Raw genomic sequence first — 18,099 nt, 5'->3', positions numbered from 1 at the left:
TAAAACAATAATAATTTTTTAAAAGACTCAATGTGTCATATAAGGCCCTGGATGATCTGACCCCTGCCTACCTTATCTGCCTTGTCTGATTGTAGTCTCCTGCTTACCCTTTGGGCTCCACCCCACTGGCCTTATGTCATTTCCTGTTCTGCTTGTGGACATTCACATGGGCAATTTCCTCTGCGAAAAGCAAGGCTCCTTTCTTCAGGTTTCATTGGATTGGTTCATTCCTACAAATTTTTCGAAGGTCAGCCCAACTATCACTTCCTCAAGGAAACGTTAGGTTGACTCATAAACTGGCTTGTATCCCTTCTGTTATCATCCCCCAAAGTCTCCAAACCTTTCATTTATATCACTTACCATAATTGTAATTCAAGTATCTAATTGAGTAATTTTAGCTCCATGAGGACAAAATTTCTCTGTAAATTTAAAAATATGGTATTACTGAATGGATAAATGAAGGCATAAGAAAATGGGAAAGGTGAAGGAATACATAGCTGCTGAAAGTAATTATTTTGTTTTTCCCATCAATCTATTTCTGGATCTAGTTTTTCATCAACTCTCTCTTTCTTTCGTATATCAATACCAATATCCCCCACTGTGGGTTGTTCACTACTGTGTAACAGAGAAAATTAGTTGTAAAACATAACACTGCTATGAGGGTAATTTGAAGCAAAACATTGTCTATTTCAGCAAATGAGCACTTTACACTGGTGCTCATCATCTGAAATGGATAAACCTAGGTGAAGTGCTAGTTCAGTGATTTACCAGCTCTTTTGAGACAGAGTCTGGCTCTGTCACCCAGGCTACAGTGCAGTGGTGTAATATTGGCTCACAGCTCACTGCAGCTTCCACCTCCTGAGTTCAAGTGATTCTCCTGTCTCAGTCTCCCAAGTACCTTGGATTACAGGTGTGTGCCACCACACCCAGCTAATTTTTTTGTATTTTCAGTAGAGATGGGATTTGCTATGTTGGCCTGGCTGGTCTTGAACTCCTTGCCTCAAGTGATCCACCTGCCTTGGCCTCCCAAAGTGCTGGGATTACAGGCATGAACCACCGTGCCTGGCCATTTACTAGCTCTTTGATTGCAGGAATTTATTTATTTTCTCTGAGCTTTTACTTATCTGCAAGCTGAGGATAATAATATCCACCTTGCATAATTCTTACAAGAATATAAAGGCAATACAGTCATACCTCAGAGATCTTGTGGGTTCAGTACCAGATCATAGCAATAGAGCAAATATCACAATAAAGTGAGTCACATATTTTTTTTTGTTTCCCAGAGGATATAAAAGTTAAGTTTACACTATACCATAGTGTATGAAGTGTGCAACAGAATTATGTCTTTTAATTTTTGAATATTGCTAAAAAATGCTAACAATCATCTGAACCTTCTGGAAGCCATGATCTTTTTGCCGGCAGAGGGTCTTGCCCCAATGTTGATGGCTGTTGACTGATCAGGGTGGGGGTTGTTGAAGGGTGGGGTGGCTGTGTGTGGCAATTTCTTAAAATAAGAAAACAATGAAGTTTGACACACTGATTGACTCTTCCTTTCACAAAAGTTTCTCTGTAGCATGTGATGCTGTTTGATAGCATTTTACCCACCGAACTTCTTTCAAAATTAGAGTTAATCCTCTCAAACCCTGCTGCTACTTCATACACTCAGTTTACATAATATTATAAATCCTTTGTTGTCATTTCAACAGTGTTTATAGTGTCTTCACCAGGAGCAGATTCCATGTCAAGAAACTACTTTCTTTGCTCATCTACAAGTAACAACTCTTCAGCCATTCAAGTTTTACCATGAGATTGCAGCAATGCAGTCACATCTTCAGTCTCTCCACTAATTCTAGTTCTCTTGCTGCTTCCACCATGTCTGCAGTTACTTTCTACTGAAATCTTCAACTCCTAAAAGTCATCCTTGAGAGTTGGCATCAATCTCTTCCAAACTCCTGTTAATGTTGCTATTTTGACCTCCTTTTGTGAATCACAAATATTCTTAATGGCATCTAGAATGGTGAGCCCTTTCCAGACGGTTTTCAATTTACATTGTCCGGATTCAACAGAGGAATCACTATCTATGGTAGCTATAGGCTAACAAAATGTGTTCCTTAAATAATAAGACTTGAAAGTCAAAGTTACTCCTTGATCTAGGGGTTGCAGAAAGAATGTTGTGTTAACAGGCATAAAAACAACATTATTCTCCTTGCACAAGCCTCCCAGAGCTCTTGGGTCACCAAGTGCATTGTCAATGAGCAGTAATATTTTGAAATAAATCTCCTTTTTTTGGATAGGAGGTTTCAACAGTGGGCTAAAAATATTCAGTAAACCATGTAGTAAACAGATAGGTTGCCATCCAGGCTTTATTGTTCCATTTATAGTGCACAGGTAGAGTAAATTTGGCATGATTCTAAAGGGCCCTAGAATTTTCAGAATGGTAAATTGGCATTGGCTTCAACCTAAAGTCACCAGCTGCATGAGCCCCTAAGAAAAGAGTTGACCTGTCCTTTGAAGCTTTGAAGCCATGCATTGACTTCTTGTCCCTAGCTATGAAAGTCCTGGAAGATGTCTTCTCCCAATACAAGGCTGTTTTGTCTCCACTGAAAAATCTACTGTTTAGTAGAGCCACCTCCATAATTTATTTTAGCTAGATCTTCTGGACAACTGCTACAGTTTCTCCATCAGCACTTGCTGCTTCATTTTGGTTTTGTTTGTTTGTTTTTTTTTTTTTTTTTTTTTGAGGCAGAGTCTGGCTCTGTCACCCAGGCTGGAGTGCAATGGCACGATCTCGGCTCACTGCAACCTCTGCCTCCTGGGTTCAAGCTATTCTCCTGCCTCAGCCTCCTGAGTAGCTGGGACTACAGGCGCATGCCACCATGTCCTGCTAATTTTTGTATTTTAATAGAGACGGAGTTTCACCATGTTGGCCAGGATGGTTTTGATCTCTTGACCTCATGATCCACCAGCCTCGCCCTCCCAAAATGCTGGGATTACAGGCATGAGTCACCACGCCCGACCTTCATTTTGTTCTTTTATGTTAAGGAGATGGCGTTTTTCCTCAAACTTCATGAACCAACTTTTGCTAGCTTTCAACTTTTCTTCTGCAACTTCCTTACCACTCTCACAGACTTCACAGAGTTGAGGATTGTTACAGCCTTGCTCTGGAGTAAGTTTTGGCTTAAGGGAATGTTGTGGCTGGTTTGATCTTCTATCCAGACCAATAAAACTTCTTCCATGTCAACAATAAGGCCATTTTGCTTTCTTATCATTTGTGTGTTCACTGAAGTAGCATTTTTAATTTCCTTCAATAATGTTTTCTTTTTTTGCATTCACAACTTGGCTAACTGATGTGAAAGGCCCAGCTTTCAGCCTGTCTTGGCTTTTGACATGCCTTCCTCACTAAACTGAATCACTTCTAGCTTTTAATTTAGAGTGAGCTGTGCAACTCTTCACCTTGAACATTTAGTGGCCATTGTAGGGTTATTACTTGACCTATATTTCAACATTGGTATGTTCTAGGGAATATGGAGGACCCAGGAGAAAAAGAGATAGGGAATAGCCAGTCAGCAGAGCAGGCAGAACACTTACTGCAATTAAGTTTGCCATCTTACGTGGGTAGAGTGTTGCACCCAAAATAATTACAATAGTAACATCAAAGATCACTGATCACAGATCATTATAACAGATACAATCATAATGAAACTCGGAATATTATAAGAATTACCAAAATGTGAAACAGAGAAACAAAGTGAACACATGCTGTTGGAAAATGTACCAATAGGCTTGTTCAACTCAGGGTTGCCACAAACCTTCAATTTGTAAAAAATGCAGTATCTGTGATGTGCAATAAAATGAAGCACAATAAAACAAGATATGCCTACATATTCTTTGTGCCCAGCACAAGCAATATTCTTATGATTATTCTTGGATCACAGAACTGTCACTGCAGTAGCAAGCATAGATTTAAAACCATAACCATCACTGTACATCACTGAGATGAAGATCCTTTTGCCATTGTAAGAAACATGGCGGCCAGGCACTGTGGCTCATGCCTGTAATCCCAGCACTTTGGGAGGCTGAAGTGGGGAGGCAGATTATCTGAGGTCAGGAGTTTGAGACCAGCCTGGCCAACATGGTGAAAACCCATCCCTACTAAAAATACAAAAATTAGCTGGGCATAGTGACAGGCACCTGTAATCCCAGCTGCTAGGGAGGCTGAGGCAGGAGAATCGCTTGAACCCGGGAGGCGGAGGTTGCAGTGAGCCAAGATCGTGCCATTGCATTCCAGCCTGGGGACAAGAGTGAGACTTCGTCTCAAAAAAAAAGAAAGAAAGAAACATGGCATGGGAGGGGGAGGGCACAATGAATTCAACTATTTTAGCCTCTGTCAGTAACTATGGAGACCATACACCAGTTCTGGAGAGGCATGTGGTGAAAATTCCCTCAGGTCTTGGGATTTAATCTACAAACTTACCTGAACCATAAAAAGAAAACTTTACACTGAGTCAATTGGCCTTGGAAAACAAAAGAGTATCTGTGACTTGCTTTGTTGTGATACTCTTTTTATTTTAGTGGTCTGGAACCAAACACATGGTATCTCTCATACTTTCTTATCAGACAGAAGAAATGTATTGAAACCATTCTCTTTTATTGCTTAAGGCTGAAGGGGGTGAGGTTTGATGGGTTTAGTCCTTTATAAGACCTCTCCTCTACCTCAGCTTGTCAGTAGAGTGATTTTTTAAAAGACCCAATTTTTCAGGGACCTTATTCAATATATTATCTTTTCTTCCCTTTAACTATGCACCTCAGTTTGCTCTCTCCCATTAGCATTTAGACATGCTCAATTCTTTCCCATCTTAAAAAATTCCTTTCTCAATCTCACATCCCCCCTGTAGCTACTCTGCTATCTCCTTCCTCCTCTCTGTAGCGAACATTCTTTAAATAGTCATCTGCACTCACTATCTCTACATCCTCACTTCCTGTTTAGCATTTAACCTCAGGCAATCTGGCTTCTGTCACCACTGCTCTTCTACTAAAACTCATTTTGCCAAGGATTGCAATGAATGCACCACCATCCAAGGGATACTTCTTATTACTTCTCTCAGGTGATAGTTCAGTATGTGGCCCTGCTAATGCTCTGTCATGAAGCATTTCCTTAATTTGGCTCCCATAAAACCACGCACATCTGGGTTTCTCCTTTGGAGGCTCCTCCTCTTTCTCTCGAACCTCGAGAGTGGTGTTCCTCTGTTTCTCTTCTGGAGTTCCACTTTTCTTCTCCCTCAGTGTATGAGATTATCTTCCTCAACTGCCATCTTTATGCTGATGATTCACAAATTTCTAACTCCAGTGTGGATCTTTTTTCTGAATTTCGGGCTCAGATACCCAGCTACTCACTGTGTATCTCATAATGGATGTCCTTTCAATGCCTAAAACTTAACTTGTTCATTGTGATTGTTTCTTCCCACAACCCCAAAACTCCTACTCCCATGTCCTTCTATCTTCTTTTTATCTCCAATGAAAGCCACTACCAACCACTTTGTTGGCCAGGTCAGAAACCTGGCTGACATCCTCAATCCTGCCTCTGCCTCACCCTGCTCCAAGGTAGTTACTGTGCTCCATTCCTGCTACTTCTGTTAATCCCTCTGGATCCACCCATTTCTATCTTCTCTATTATTGCCTTATTTCTCATCTAGACCACTCTAGTTTTTCTACTCTCTCCTCATAGGTGTCCTAGCCTCGGTTACTGTGTTCTCGCAATCCATTTTCCCCACAGCAACTACAGAAATATTTTCAAAGCCCAAATCTAATCATTTTCTTCTCTTTTCAAATCCATTATTGATTTCTCAGTCCACTTAAGCCACAATCCAAACCCCTTACCATGATTTAAAGTAACCCTCATAATCTGACCCCTGCAAACTGCTGCATCCCAATAGTATGAACTCTTCCTCTTTCCTTTCTATAAGGCTTTTGGAATTAATTTTATTTCGTCAAACATGTCATGCTTTCTTAGGTCTCTAATATATAATCTTTTATCTAAAGCAAGCACTTTTCTCTGACTTACCACTCGGCCTGAATAATTCCTATTCATCCTTTAGATCTCAGTTCAAATGTTACTTCCATGGAAAGATCTCCCTGAACCTACAAGGATGAATATTAAGCATCCTTCCTATTGCATCCTGGCATAGTTTTCTTCACATAACTCAAAATATAGAACAAGGATGGGAAAATAGAGCATGAGAAATGCCACTACTAATGTGAAACAAGAATGAAGAACAAATATGTCATTTTTTTTTTTTTTTTTAGAAAAAGACATTTATTTAGCATCACGATCAGACTATTACATTTAGCAATCAACAGCATGGGTGCAAAAAAAAAAAAATCTACATTAAAACCCTTTGTTGGAATGCTTTACACTTTCCACAGAACAGACACTAAAATACTCTGTTACATAATTAGTCACAAATACAGTCCTCGAGTTTTTTGCCCATACACGAGTATTTGTCTAAAACATGTCTTCTTTGTAGCGGCTAGGCCCTGCCACCACTGTCCTTGGCTGAGTTCACAAATCTGTTGTAACCTGTAGCTTCCCTGTCATTCTTATAACACACTTGTGAGAGATGTTCTATGACGGTATTTCCATCTACTTCTGATCCTTCTGTATTTTGGGGATTTCCTGGGCAGACCTCCATGATGACACAGTTTACTCTGTTTGATTTTGGTCATGCACTGATTAAACTGTCTCTCTAGAATGTAGAAATCAAAACACAAATGACACATTAGTCTCTTAATGTATCACCATAAACTATGACAAATTAGAAATTCACATTTGAGCAACCATTTATGCAATGGAAATGAGAATAACCAGCCTTCATTTCTACATTTTTTTAACAAAAAAAAAATCTGTAAATGTGTCCTGACTAGGTTAGATTTTATTCATCTCAAATTCTTTGGTAAGCTCCTCCCTCCTCTCAATTCATGGCACATACCTTTCAGGAGCAAAGCAATTCAAAAGTCCCAACTAAAAGTGGGACCTATAACTATTTCCCTTGCCACCCCACAGCTATGATTTTGAATTTTATAAATTACTACAAAAATTCACATCTTTCCCATTGGCTGCCATCAATAAGTCTCTCAAAAGTAAAAATGTATGCTACCAAGTAATTATTGTTTCTAAAAGCTAATAATTCTATAATAAATACAATCTACATTTGTCCTTTTTCTAAAGATATTGGATATGCAATAATTGCTTGGTAAGCAGCCTTGTTGGAGAACATTATTATTTGCCAGAATTATATGAAATTTGTCTTTTCATGAAATAGGTTAGAGCAAAATGTTTCAGTCATTCCAGATTGTATGCATCAAGTTTCATTCTGAGTTTTTGTTTCATTAGAAAATATGTGAATTTGAAACTCTAAACTAAATCCACCAAGCCCCATCCCTCCAGCCGTAATCAATAAAAAGGGGAATTGTTTCAATACATTTCAAAATTTAAAAAAAAAACTTTTTATAAAACTTTCAGTTTATAAACTTCTGGTCTAATGATTTTTTCTCATTACTTACACACACACACACACACACACACACACACACACACACACACACCCCTTCTCTCCCTCTAGCTCTCTCTTTCTCTCTTCTCTCTCTCCCCTTCATCCAAACATCTTTCTCAGTTGCTTTGGAGGGGAGATAGCAAGGAAGAGCTCCAAACATTTTGTCTTTCATGCCTTTAAATAACTTATTCTTTCCCTTAGAAATGCTTTCAGGGAACAGATTAACTTTCATCTCACATTTGGAATAAACAGAATTACTATCACAGTGGATGCCCTACTTAAAAAAAATACACAAAGCACTCTCTTCCTAAATGTTTCCTTTACTGTAGCATTCTCCTCTATCTGTGTGAGCACAGGCAAGGAATGAAAATGTATCAACCTATGATACAGTGTCACAAGTTGGTAAGAGCTTCTTTTCTGCCTTCAGGAAAGAATTAAAGTTGGCCTATTTCCCTTTAGTTTGTGGAAAGAATACTGAAGAAAACTTGAATTTGAGAATTTATCACCTGCTGTGTCACCCTGGGCAAGTTCTTAATCTCTCTGACACGTTCCTTCATGTATTAAAACACATGTTCCCTGGTGTTAAAAAAATAAAATTCAATAAAATGGAAATTATAATGGTCTTACCTGTTTTCAAGATTACTGTAAATACTAAATGACATAATGCATTTTAAAGGTTTTTTGTGGGTTTTCAGTAGTGGAGGCTAGACTACAATCTTGGATCCTATCGTATACTTATTGCCTGAGTTTAACACTTCCAATAAGTGTGCTTTTGGAGTTTCTCTTTCTAAATTTTCTGAATATCTATTTTTGACCTCACACTACCTTTACCTTTAACAGCAATTCTCACTTATCAAAATTATGACTTTACTGTTTCACCAATTTTAAATTTAGAGACTCTCTAGTTCTTGTTCACTAGTAGACAGTGCCTATTGACACTGTGTTACTAAAGGGGTTTCAGAAAACTTTCCTTCATTAAAATATATCATCATCACCCTAGGATCAGCATGCACCTGACCACTAATCCATGCTAAAGAAATCCTTATTCAATAGTTCTTACTTTCTTGCATCTTCCTATCCAGTCAAACTAGGGCGAGTGTTCATAAGATTTCAGAGAACCTCAATGAAATGCTCCTTTGGGATTTGTTTTTGCTATTCTGATGTGTGTGTGTGTGTGTGTGTGTGTGTCTGTCTGTGTGTGTGTGTTTTCACCTTCTACCCTAGCCTGTCAGAAACCCCTGTTTTGTGGTCCCTGCTTGGATATAATTTATTCTCGAGTATACAAGTCATTGTGAAATGCAGAACAATTGCCTGGCAACCAACCCATGTTCACTTTAGTGGCATGCCTAATTACTAACAGATCAAGGAGGTTTTCTGCCAAATCATAATAATATTGTACTCTGAGATATAACATAAGAAAACAAATTAAACAGAGATTGGTAGTGCAGAGCTTCCCAGGAAACTACTTAGCCTTTCATGCTTGCACAGGCTTTGAGTTGGATCTGAGTCAGAGCTCAATTTTCCCACACATCTCCAGAAAATATGAAAACACACTTTAGAAGACTTGAAGAAAATTGGATATCAACTAATAGCTACCTTACTTCCTTTTTAATTTGCCTTCTCCATATAGGGTGTCTGTAGGAAAGGGAATAATTTAACTTACTGGGGCCTAAACATTGTTTAATCTCTACAGGTCTTCCTTCCAGGAAGAATTGCACTAACTGTTAGCATGATGCCACATAATAACACTCATAAACTATTGCATGACTATTATTTTGGAAAAAGAAAAAATCATATTCAACTGGTCTAATTGCCAAGATTATAGGAATGGCTTAAAAACTTTATAATTTTTGACAAAACTCTATCAGTAGAATTTTCCCATGAGAATAACAACAACAACAAAACAGAATATTCTTCACACATGGAACTCAGGCAACGTCCAGTACTTCTTTCTCCCCACTGCTTCAGGGCATTGTTCCTGTCACTTACATTTCCCCCTAATCATTCTTATTCACTACTGATAATCTGAGTCATTCTTCAGCTGCTAATTATGTCTTCCTCAATTTTTTGACCTATCACAAGAGAATTCAGAAATATTTAATCAATATGAAATATCAAAAGAGTTAAAGGCAGCTTTGCAGGATCTTTGCAAAGGAAAGAGTTCCACTATACTATAGAGAGATATATAAAGTCTGTTCTTTGTCATAGGATGTTCTATGAATGATAATATTGTGTGCCTGTTAACTATTCATAATAGGTGTAAACACTAAATGTTTTTATTGCATTCTCACACATTAAGCTATCCCAGTGATTTTCAAGCACAGTTTATACATCTCATTGTGAATCATTCGAAAAGTATTGTTACTCCTGCCCCATCCCAGACCTCCTTAATCAGAATCTCCAAAAGGCCTGCGGGGGTAGAGGAGTGTAACCTAGTCATGCATATTTTTCAAAAGCTCCCTAAATGAGTTTTTGTTTTCCAAATTGAAAGGTTTGGTGCTATCCCATCCTGAGTATTTTATTAATATCACCAAAGACCCATGTCCGATTAATGATTTCAGTAGATGGCGCTCTTTCCACCTGCCAGCTTCCTTGCTTGGCGGAATGAACCCTAAGTCATTCATAAAAGTCAAGGGCAGGTCAAAGGTGCAATTCCACGCCAATATTGAAAACATACACTAGAACTTACCTTTGCAAACCAATTGTTAGTCAGTCGAGACACATGTTAAAGTGGTTGTGGGGAAGGGGTACAGTATCGCATTTGCTTATTACATGAATGTAATTATTCTTCTGAAGAGTTCAAGAATGTCAACTTCCAGGCACAAAATTGGAAACTAAAGAAACAGAGTAGAAAGCAATGTTTTTTTTTATAAAGTAGAGATTTGGACAAAAGAGGTTTTTTAAAAAAAATATGAGAAAGATATAGGAAATACTGATGTTACTGCTATACAACATACTGTGTGAAAAACTTATGATGGGGCAAACATAGATGTCTGTATCTGCTAAATTGGGAGACAGCACCAGGTAGCCTGCAAGATCATCAGCTTTAGAGTCAGCTAACTCTGACTGAGACAATTCTGCCCACTATTTTATCGCAGCCAAGATACTTAGCCCTTAATTCTCAACAAGCTATTACCTACTTTACTTGGTTATAATAAGCATTAAATTAAAAGAGATAATGAAGGTAAAACAATTATTTCAATGGTTGGTGCATAGCCAGTATTTAACCAATAAAATTACTTTTGGAGTGCTAAGTAAATGTAGGTGCTGAGTTTTTAATTTTTTAAGTAGCAAAGGATAATAGAAAATTACCATGAGGTTTTGAAGGGAAGATTCCTTTACCAGTCAGTACTAATAATGGTGAGAAAAAAAATTAGAGGAGGATAAGCAGGAAAAAAACAGAAGGTTAGCTTTGGTATAATAAAAAAGGCCTAAACCTTAATTCACAAAATTTAGATTTGTAAGGTGCTCTCTATTTACAGGATGTCTGACCCTAAGTAAATCAATTAATCTCATCTTTAATATTTATATGATGGAAATTACATTAAATAAATCACTTAACCTCACCTTTAATATTTATATGATGGAATTACATTAAATGCCATTTTTAATATGACATGATTTTTGAATATTAAGTCATAATAATGCACATAAAATGCCAAAAAACTATAGAGTCCTATAAAATGGTGCTGAGGTAATTATTAATAGTTAAATTTTATTGATTACTGAAATTCATCATTAAAGTTAAAAATTATTCTTTCAAAATAAAATGAGATACTAAGTGAGTTAGTAAATTTGGATGAGGACAAAAAGAGTAGTTACTGGATTGTGAAGTCAGAATTTATGAAGAGAAAAGGTATTCCCTAAAATTGTAAGAGACTGGTATTAGCAATATTTGCAATAATTGTGGAGGAATTTCCATGATGTTGTCCCACTAATGATTCTAATATTCTTTCATTTTCTTTTTGAGACAGGGTCTTGCTCTATCACCCAGTCTGGAGTTCAGTGGCACAATCATGGCTCACGTGGCTCACAGTCTTGAATTCCTGGGTTTAAGTGATCTTTCCTCTTCAGTAATATTCTTTCTATAATGCCTCTGCCAATACTTTTCAGTTTATCTTATATTCTACTTTGCCCCCATTAAATTAGTACACACATTGGATAGTTCCTGATTTCATTAATTTAATATTACATAATTTGTAATTTTTCTTCAAATTTTTCAAATTATATAAAGAAAAATTAACCAAATAAAATCAGATTAGGAAAAAGTAACTAGAAATCATAAGAGATTCTATCGAGACTCTCATAATATTATAATCCCTGGGTTTAGACAATAATTTTTATTAATAATTTATATTAATAAGCTAAAATATTATATCTCGATATGTCATCTATTGGAGACTGTTAAAACTTAGTATTCTGTGTTAAATACGTACCTACATATAATGTTCAGTAATGTAACCAAACAAAATAAATAAGAAAGCTTTTTCACTGCAGTGACTGCTATGCTGTTTGATGGTCAATTGTCTTTTAAGCATACAGAGAATCTTTATCATGTTATACTTCAGAAACATGTTTTTGGAGAGGGGAAACAACAGGCCATGATTTTATGTTTTTGTTAAACCACTATAATTCTTTCAAAGCAGTGTATATCACAACTGTTTCTCTGTGTTGAAGAGAGTATCAAGTCCTTAAAGAAAAACGTAATCCCAGCAATTTGGGAGGCCGAGGTGGGCGGAGCACGAGGTCAGGAGTTGGAGAGCAGACAGGAGAATTGCTTGAACCTGGGAGGCGGAGGTTGCAGTGAGCAGAGATCGCGCCACTCACTCCATCCTGGGTGACAGTGAGACTCCGTTTCAAAAAAAAAAAGAAAGAAAGAAGGAACATTTTCTATTCTGCAGGTGGGGAGGAAATGAAGAATGCACCTATTATTTTTGTGTTAGTATAACATAAAAAAAATTTGCATTGTAAAGCAAACTACCAACATCAGCTCTTTAATGGACAGCAGCAGACAGGAAACTGCCTCCACTCTAAGAGATTTAAAGACTGAGCAACTGAGTTAGCTAGCACGTGAGCAGGCCAATCAAGTCAATTTTCTAACACAGAGTAGCATGTTGCTGAACTTGTTCTATTAGTCTTTTTTCTCTGTTAAGGAAGCAAAGATCTCTCTGTATGGAAGCAGTGCTGCTATTTCTAGTTTGAGGAAAAAAATGGTAAAGAATTTGATAATTAATTGTTGTTAAAACAGCAAATTGTATTTTAAACATAGATTGTCCACACCTATAGAAGGAGGAATCTCAAGAATGCACACAATTAATAAAAGCTGGTTCTGAATTACCCATACAAGTGCGCACTGCGTTCAGTAAACAACTGATTATGCAAACTATATCCTTTCTTTCCCAGAAATAGCAGGAGGAAGTTTTTTAAATAAAAAAATAAAAACTAACTAAAATATTTTATACGTGAAGGCCTTCAGAATTTTACTTCCTTTTGCTGTTGAAAAGTCACAATAGCCAAGAGGAGTAATCTATTTTATTTTAAATTTTAAAAAGTCATGATGGTTAAGGGTAGAGTGGAGGTGCAGAGAAAGAAGTTGGCAAGAAAATGTCCAGGGCCTGTTGTAAAACCAACTGCAAGCCAGATATGATTCCAAATAGGCAAGAACACCCTGTTACAACAGAGAGCAGTTTTCAAAGAAGAAATGAGAAGGAGGTGACCTGAAAGATCATTTCCCAGTTATAACTAAAGGAACCTACGGATACTTTTATATTAAACACATGTTAATATAATATTTCCACGTATTATTAAATGTAAGAAGATATATAATTATATACTTCTATGGTCAGAAACAAAATAACTCCTAGAAGTAAATGGTTTGTTACTGTAGTAGTAGTAACTACCTGGGCACTTACCTAGTGCTCTTATTAAAAACTCACCACAACTCTGCTGTCTTACAGGTCGTTGAACAGGTTAAAAGAAACCGATACCAAGAGAGTTAAGTAAAATGCACAAGGTCACACTGGAAAAGATAGAGTTAAGAGTCACTCAGCTCTGTAAAACTCCAAAGCCCATGTTTCAACAACTCTGCAATACTGTGCACTATATAAATGTATGTTGTGGTCTTGAGATAACTTTATTTCCTGGACTTGAAAAATACATCACAAGCCGGGCGCGGTGGCTCACGCCTGTAATCCCAGCACTCTGTGAGGCCGAGGTGGGCAGATCACGAGGTCAGGAGTTCGAGACCAGCCTGGCCAATATGGCGAAACCCCGTCTCTATTAAAAATACAAAAAATAGCTGGGCGTGGTGGCGCACGCCTGTAGTCCCAGCTACTCGGGAGGCTGAGGCAGAAGAATCGCTTGAACGCGGAATGCGGAGGTTGCAGTGAGCTGAGATCGCGCCACTGCACTCCAGCCTGGGTGATGCAGCGAGACTCTCTCAAGAAAGAAAGGAAAGAAAAGAAAGATAGAAAGAAATAAAGATCACAAAGAACTTTCAAACGGTGTAGATTTTAAAGTGCATTAACAATTTCCAAGACCTAAGTGACACTTTAGTGTACAGCTAGAAAACATGGATGGAATGTCATTCCCACCTGAAATGTTTAGGGCAAAATGTACTATTTTCCTTAGTTTGTGCAAAATCTGAAATCTGAGTCAACTTTGTTTCAGAATGGAATAAACAATGTTTGATTGGATCCACTAAACATTCTTCTTAGCAACAATGCGATACTTGCAAGGAGATCCCTTTTTACACTCTTCAAAGAGGAAATATTCCGATTTCGTAAAATTAGGGCTTCACTTTTAAAGAAATTACAGACCAAAAAAAGCGTGGTTACACAATATGACTAGTATTGACTTAAGGGTATTGTGATCACCATGCAGTGATCCCATAAAAGATGTGACCAAAATACCCACTTAAAATTTGAACGTGTCATGTAAGAACATGTTAAAGATGAAGGGAATATTTCAAAAACGACTATCTGACATAATATGATACTTACTATGATTCATATGGGCTTCGTTCTTCATCTCATCTGCAAACAAAAAGTTGATGATTAGAAAAAGGAGCATTAGAGGGGGAAGTAACACTACTCAGCAATAGAGAAAAACTCCAGTCAAAGGAAGAGCATAGTTACAGAGCTCCGAATGTCAGGGAAAATCAAGCATCCGTCATTCGGAATTAGCTCTGTATCGGTCGGTTTCTTCATTACTTAATTGTACGGGTGGAAACTACTTCAAAGTAGAGGCTCTTAGGAGAGGCAACTTAAGCATTTGAAAGTGCAGGTTTATTTCCTCCTAGCGAGAAGTAGAGGGTCACTAGTGAGAAACCCATCTTGAATCTGTGAGACGCCCCCTTCTACTCAGCCCACGTGGCTAAAGTAAACAGAAGGTGGGCCGGGGCGGGGAGAAACAGAACTCGCTCAATTTCCCAGTTTGTCAGGTCTTTAAAAATACAGGCCCCTAAAGCACTAAGGGCATGCCCTCGGTGAAACAGGGGAGCGCTTCTGCTGAATGAGATTAAAGCGACAGAAAAGGGAAAAGAAAGCGCGGGCAAGGGGATCTAAAGAGAGATAGAGACGCGGGCCTCTGAGGGTAAGGTGGGCGCAAGCGGGGGTGTGGTGCGGGGAGAGGTGCCAGTAGGTGGAGGCGGGGGCCAGAGCGAGGGCACGTGCGGGTACACTCCGGAGGTGGTGGGTGCGCGCAGGGGCTTGTGCGCGGGACCTCGAAGTGGTGGTGGAGTGCAGACCAGCAAAAAGTTTCAAAGGGAAATCTTGGATGTCACGTCCTTGTCCAGGCACCCATGCCATCCCAACCCCTCACCTCGCCCCCAACCTTCGCGCTTGCTCTGCGTCTTCTCCCAGGGTTGGAGACCCGCCGAGGTCCCCGGGGTCCCCGAGGGCTGCACCCTTCCCCGCGCTCGGCAGCCCCGGCCCCTACTCCGCGCTCGTCCGGGCGCACCACTACCCCCGCGCCACTGCACGGCGGGCGTGAGGGCAGCCCAGGTCTCCACTGCGCGCCCCGCTATAGGGCCCCAGGTGCCGCCGGCCTTTGTGCTGGACGCCCGGTGCGGGGGGCTAATTCCCTGGGAGCCGGGGCTGAGGGCCCCAGGGCGGCGGCGCAGGCCGGGGCGGAGCGGGAGGAGGCCGGGGCGGAGCGGGAGGAGGCCCGGGCGGAGGAGGAGAGCCGGTGGTAGCGACAGTGGCAGCGGCGAGAGCTCGGGCGGCCGCCGCCGCCTCCTCGCGAGCGCCGCGCGCCCAGGCCCCGCTCGCATGCGAGTCACGTCCGCCCCCTCGGCGCGGCCGTCCCGAGACGCCGGCCCCGCTGAGTGATGAGAACAGACGTCAAACTGCCTTATGAATATTGATGCGGAGGCTAGGCTGCTTTCGTAGAGAAGCAGAAGGAAGCAAGATGGCTGCCCTTTAGGATTTGTTAGAAAGGAGACCCGACTGCAACTGCTGGATTGCTGCAAGGCTGAGGGACGAGAACGAGGTCAGAGCGCTTCTCTTATGCCGCGAAACTCTCCCTTTCTTCTCCCCTTCGCTTTTTCTCGGGCTTCCAGGGACTGGGGAGCAAACCCTGTAGTGTCACCCACAAATACCAAGAGGGAAGAGGGAAGCTTCACAAATTACTGGAGCCTCTTCAACATGGCTGACAAATATAGTTTTAATTCCCTCTACCCCTTTTAAACCTGTAGTTCTGTGTTCTCTTCTCTCCTCCTAATGTTCGTCCCCTCATCTCCCGGAAAACTTACCTTTGTGCCTCCGACGAGCCGGTTTCCCGGCCTTTTTTAATCCTCAGAAAAGTGATTTTTAAATTTGCTTTCCTTTCTAAAATAGTTCAGCTTTGGGGTGCACTACTTTTCCCTTTAATCCTCTTCCCCTGTTTCTTTCGTGTAAGTGAAACGAGTCTCCCGTTTATCCTGAACAACCTCAGAGAGAACACTGATAGGGTGTTTTTCGACCCTTTTATCAGCTGTAGGGTCTGGGTCTGGGTTTGTGTCTGCCTCCTCCTACCTCCTCATCCCCCTTTAGGGGGCTGTACGAAGTGAATGTCACAGGGAGTGGAACTGGAGTACACTGAGTGGGTTTTTTTTTCCCCTTAAGTCCGCGCGTTTTGTTAGCGGCGCTGAGTGAAAGAGGAAAGAATAGTTTCTCTGGTTCCCCAAACAAGACCAGAACTCACTTTTCTCAAGGTACATAAGTCAGCGCTGGGCTGAGCCTTCCAGCCTGGGGAATGTATGTAAGAGAATTTATGGACAAATCTGTGTCCCGGCTTTGTGCTTCTCCCGAATCAGCTTCGTTTGGTTCCTTGGTAAGTGACAGGCAGACACAAAGGCAGGCGCAGGCCCGGGGAGGGGGCGGGAGGGAGTGGGGAGCGCAGCGTTGAGAGTTGCAAGACTGCAAGGTCAGGGGCGCCGCCGAAAGAAATGAAACCCAATCCCAGCAAAGAAGTGAAGAGCAGATTTGTAACAGTCCCATCCAAATTTCTCTTTTGGCTTCTCTCTTTGGTCTTTCATCTCTCTGCCTTTCTCTCTGTGTCTCCTCTCTACTCGTTTCTTCTCTCTCTCTCTCTCTCATACACACACGCGCGCACACACACACACACACACACACACACACACCTCACTCGCATCTTGCTGAATCTTTTCGCCGGGACTGCTTGTCTAGTTTTATTAAGCTAATAGGGTTTGTATGGAGAGTTTTCTACCTATGACATAATGAAGTGTGTGGCCTGGATAGACTCCCGGAAAGGCCGAAAATGAAATATAAGTGTTATTTGCTGGTTATTCCCCTCATGATATACTTTTAATTACATTGAGTGAGTTCTCCTTTCTTCATCTAATGTTTAAGAATTGAGAAAAGGCTTATTTTCCAGCGGTAAAATTTAGTGCATAAAATTTAGTGAAATGTTTATATATTTACGTGTCTAGGGAGTGGAATACATTCATGAATTTATTATCTCAAATCACACATTGTGCTTTTTCCCCTTCAGTCAGGGATTATAATGGGAAACCCAAATTCAAAGATATTCATCAGCAAATGATCCAACATAGGAATAAGATTGTATCTTAAGGGAAGTTGGGATTCACAGAGAAAAGACATTGGTTTGATTTGGTGTAATACTGTGGGTATTGTTGCCTGGCTAATGAAATCATTACATTTGCATTTTAATGGAAAGTTGAAATACTAAGGGGAGTTATGTTCTTTTACATGTTTGTATGTGTGCTTAATAATGTTTGGAATAGAATATAAATTTAAACACAATAAATATTGATTTTTTTAAATGTTAATAAGCAGAGAACTGTTAGTGAAGTGTTGGATAATCAAACTGAAGTTTAGAAGACAATTTATAGGATTAAAAAATGGATAGAAGGAAAAACACAACAATAGATATTTCTCCATAAGTCGAATTTCCAAAACTATTTGTCCTCGATAGTTCACTTTGTAACTTTCTATTTTGATCTTTGTTAATTTGATGTAGTTTGCTTTAATCATTGATACGCGGGGTTCTTTCACATGATTACAAGGAAGAAGCATTACTCATCTCT

At 39.8% G+C, this 18,099-nt stretch overlaps 2 protein-coding genes across 5 annotated transcripts in view; one reads left to right on the top strand and one right to left on the bottom strand.

Moving 5' to 3' along the window:
- Nucleotides 1-6,316: 6,316 nt before the first annotated feature.
- LOC116476415 (uncharacterized) lies at nt 6,317-16,286 on the bottom strand. Its single transcript, XM_058435714.1, has 4 exons — nt 16,229-16,286; nt 15,372-16,022; nt 14,552-14,584; nt 6,317-6,743 (listed from the first exon to the last, which is right to left on the bottom strand). The coding sequence occupies exons 1-4, from the start codon at nt 16,284-16,286 to the stop codon at nt 6,598-6,600; spliced, it is 888 nt and encodes a 295-aa protein (XP_058291697.1). The 3' UTR covers nt 6,317-6,597.
- TET2 (tet methylcytosine dioxygenase 2) overlaps nt 14,953-18,099 on the top strand; it is a 136,221-nt gene continuing 133,074 nt past the window's right edge. For 2 of the 4 annotated variants that reach the window (XM_032174558.2, XM_032174386.2), the window contains exon 1: nt 15,903-16,040. The gene's annotated coding sequence lies outside the window, so the exon portion shown is untranslated. Of the gene's footprint in view, nt 15,144-15,902; nt 16,863-18,099 lie in introns of those variants that run through there. The other 2 variants (XM_058432480.1, XM_058432474.1) reach the window with 2 other exon arrangements.

Source organism: Hylobates moloch, unplaced genomic scaffold, assembly GCF_009828535.3.
Source record: "Hylobates moloch isolate HMO894 unplaced genomic scaffold, HMol_V3 SCAFFOLD_2, whole genome shotgun sequence".
NCBI lineage: Eukaryota > Metazoa > Chordata > Mammalia > Primates > Hylobatidae > Hylobates > Hylobates moloch.
The sequence above is the reverse complement of the archived record's forward strand: the minus strand, read 5'-3'. Positions and strand labels throughout refer to the sequence as shown.